At 37.6% G+C, this 3885-nt stretch overlaps 1 protein-coding gene across 1 annotated transcript; it reads right to left on the bottom strand.

Moving 5' to 3' along the window:
- Nucleotides 1–331: 331 nt before the first annotated feature.
- On the bottom strand, nucleotides 332–1282 carry LOC131920064 (olfactory receptor 11G2-like). Its single transcript, XM_059274482.1, has one exon. It carries the CDS (start codon nucleotides 1265–1267, stop codon nucleotides 332–334), a length of 936 nt encoding a protein of 311 aa, XP_059130465.1. The 5' UTR covers nucleotides 1268–1282.
- Nucleotides 1283–3885: the final 2603 nt, after the last annotated feature.

The following is a 3885-nucleotide window of genomic DNA, read 5'->3' on the forward strand; positions in this document are numbered from 1 at the left end:
TTTAAAAATTGATAGTTCTATCATTAATAATCATGGCGATGGAGGACATCCTACTGACCCCTTATAGTTCTACATATTCTAGGAAATATGAAAAAAAGAACAATTTCCCAAGTGAAATCAGTTAGCTTCTTTTCTTTTCACTTTGCATCCTGTTTGCTTTGTTTTTGAGGTAAGTTTATATTACAGACCTCAGACTGGCCTCAAACTGGCAGTCTGCATGCCTCAGTCTCTGGAGTGCTGCAATCACAGATGTGTACCACCATGACTGGTGAGTTTTCTTTTTAGTCAATAAAGCAAGATGAGGTTCTCTTTTAAAACAAGAATGCAAGTTTTATATTTTCAGTAATTTCTTCATTGCATGTTTCATATCTTTGTTCCTCAGGCTGTAGATTACAGGATTAATGAGTGGAGTAACTACAGAATAAAACAGAGTCACAACCTTCTGCATTCCAGCTGTATGCTCAGAGGTTGGGCTCACATACATGACCATCACTGATCCATAGAAAAGAGAAACCACAGTCAAATGGGACCCACAGGTGGAAAAGGCCTTTCTTCGTCCAGCTGCTGAAGGGACCCTCAATACAGCTCTCATAACCAGAGCGTAAGACCCCATGATAAAGAAAAATGGAACAAATAAAAGAAGAGAACTTAAGGTGGAACTAGTCAACTCTATTAAAGGATCTCTCACACAGCTGAGGGCCAGCAGAGGGCCTGGGTCACATAGGAAATGGTCTATAATCCTGGATCCACAGAAGGACATCTGGGAGATGATGATGATGGGGACAGGGAACCAGAGGAAACCAAGCACCCAGCAACTGATCACAAGGATGTTACAGAGGTGCCCGGTCATAAGAGCAGGATAGTGTAGAGGTCTGCAGATGGCAAGGTAACGGTCAAAGGCCATAATTGCCAGGAAAAAGCATTCTGTAGACCCCAAGGAGAAGAAGAAATAGAACTGCAGGAAGCAGCCAGAGAAGGAGATGACCTTGGTGTCAGAGAGGAAGTTGGCCAACATGTTGGGAACTGTGGAGGTGACATACCAAATCTCCAGGAAGGAGAAGTTGGCCAGCAGAAGGTACATGGGGGTGTGCAGTCTCTGATCCCAGCACACAGCACAGATGATGGAAGCATTGCCCATGAGTGTGAGGAGGTAGACAATGAAGAATAGCACAAAGAGGAGGATCTGCCCTTCCCTGGAGCAGGGGAATCCCAGGAGTATGAAGCCAGTGATGGTGCTGGAGTTGCTGGGTCTGCTGAGGGTTTTCATCTGTCTGTGAGCTGTAAAAGCACCAGAAACTGTCAAATGACAGTTTAAAGAGAAATTAGAACCAAGAAAGGTTTTTAAGTCATCTTCGTGGAATGCAAACATTAATTGTCACTATTTTGTTTAATCTTGAAACCTCATGCTGAGCATAGTTTTGTTCTGTAAAATACCAATGTCAGAGAACATCCATCCAAAGACACAAAAGTTTTCTTTCTGTGTAATGAGTGAAATTAAGTATAATATGTAAGTACATTGTTTAATAAATCATAAAGAAAACACAACTATAAGTATGCAGACTATCACACTCACCTTTATTTATGACAATTGCTTCCTCTTTCCTTGTAATTTAATGTTAATTAAAAGCCATTATGTACTTCTTAACAATTGTTCTTGGTTTTTCCTGTTTCTGTACTTCCCACAAATGAAATCACTCCGTTGGCCCATTTGGATGGTATCTTTTGCTCAGTAATAACTTTATGGTATTTTTATGGATCTATATGTTATAGAAATAAAACCCCACTTTTCACCATTCTATTGTGGATAAATATATTGGTTCAGTTCCAGGACCAATGACTCTTTTATCATACATCTATAGAGCGTTCATCACTGAACTGATATTCTACCACTCCCACTGGCATATATGAATTCTGTCAATGTCCTTCTCTAGTGTGAAGGGCTTTTCCTCAGCCTGAGCAATGATAGATGTATTTTAACACCTTTTCTTTTTCTTTCTTTGTCACATTGGGTGGCTCTCCTTTTGGCAATACTTTTTTTTCAGAGTAAATGGACACATTAAACATGTTTTGCTTTCAACAGAGAATATTCACTAAATAAACTGTCCACAAGCCATTTTAGAGGACCACTTTAGTGCAGATTAAATCTTACAGCCTCTTATGGAAGTTCAGTATCTACAGAGATCAGCCTGTGACTAGTATTATGGTTTAAACTAGGTTTTTAAAAAATTTCTTTAAATTATTTTTCTTTTATTGAAACATAGATTCTTTTCTCATATAATACATCCTGATTATAGTTTCCTCTTCCTCTCAATTCCTCCCACCTTTCCTCCCTTCCAGACCCTCTCTCTTTCTGTCTTTCATTAGAAAAGAACAGGCTTCTAGTAGGCAACAACCAAACAGGACAAAATAAAATGTAATAAGATGAAACGGAAACTGTCATATTTCATGACAAACTCAGGAATCTCATAATAATACTAAGCTTATAGCTATAATATATACACAGAGGGTCCCCATGTAGGCCCTGTGCTTGCTTCTTCATCATCTGTGAGCTCATATGCACCTGTTTATTAAAGTAGATGCCTCTTAACTCAACATCTTGCTTTCCTATATGCTTCTCTGCAAAGAAGATTACTTAAGGGCATATATCCAAGTGATAGATTCCTTTGTCATGTTTTTTATCAGTTTCCTTGAGAAGTTACTTGTTTCTAAGTCATTGGGAATCATCTACATTTTGCCTGTAAAAAACCTCCAACAAGAACTCAGAAAATGAATCAATGTGTGTGTGTGTGTGTGTGTGTGTGTGTGTGTGTGTGTGTGTGTGTGTGAGAGAGAGAGAGAGAGAGAGAGAGAGAGAGAGAGAGAGAGAGAGAGAGAGAGAGAGAGAAAACACAATTCACAGTGATTGACATTGTGTGGATGTGAAACAGAAACTTTTTGAGGAATATTCTTTTTTTCTGGTATGTTGATTCATGCTATATGATAATGCAATCAATCAATTTTGGGAGTAAGACATTTAGATTAATTGTGCAAAATAGCAGTATTTTACTTCTGTTAAGCATGCTTCCAACCATCAAGAGTAGATGTAACTGAAGTATAGAATCAACATTGGTTATATTTTCTGAAGTAGATATTTGACTCTGTGTTATGAATACAAGTCACCAAAGTTCTAGCTCCCAATCCAGTCATGTGAAAGGTGGATTCTTTAATTGTTGGTATAATATTAGATTAAGTAATTTTGGAAGGAAACTTGAAAAGGTGTCTTCTTCCTCTTCTTCTTCTCTTCCCTCTCTTTCTTCTTCTCCTCCTTCTCATTCTCCTCCTCCTTCTTCTTCCTCTCCTCCTCCTCTTTCTTCTTCATCTTCCCCTTCCTTCTTTCTCTCCCACTCAGTGCTTGGGAGTACCTCAAGGCAGAATGACTATGGATGGTTATACTTCCACAAAATGGCTTTATGTTTTTATCAATTAGATGACTTCAACTCTCTTTGCCTAGTAATACTGTACTTAGATACTGAACTTGGTTTTTGTAATCTTTTGTAAATAGAACATGCATAAGGAATATGAAAATACCTCTTCTTTTTTGATCGATATAATATCATCTAATCTTAAGTTTTCTTTGAATGTTGATATAATGTTGACAAGGAGTCTGACAATAATCTATATGAAATTTTCAAAACAGTAAGCCTTTTCAGATGAAAGGCAGAGTATCAGGAAGTCAATGTAATTTTTGAAAATGGGATTAATAAACTTATCAATACTTTGGAACTTATAAAATTTGCATGAAAGCTTCTTTCTCTGATCTTTATCCACTTCTAGATTTTATCTGACTTCAGTGACAGTGGGACTCGTGTGGCTAATAAAATTTTCCAATATTTTATTAGTTTGTAT

Source organism: Peromyscus eremicus, chromosome 9, assembly GCF_949786415.1.
Source record: "Peromyscus eremicus chromosome 9, PerEre_H2_v1, whole genome shotgun sequence".
NCBI lineage: Eukaryota > Metazoa > Chordata > Mammalia > Rodentia > Cricetidae > Peromyscus > Peromyscus eremicus.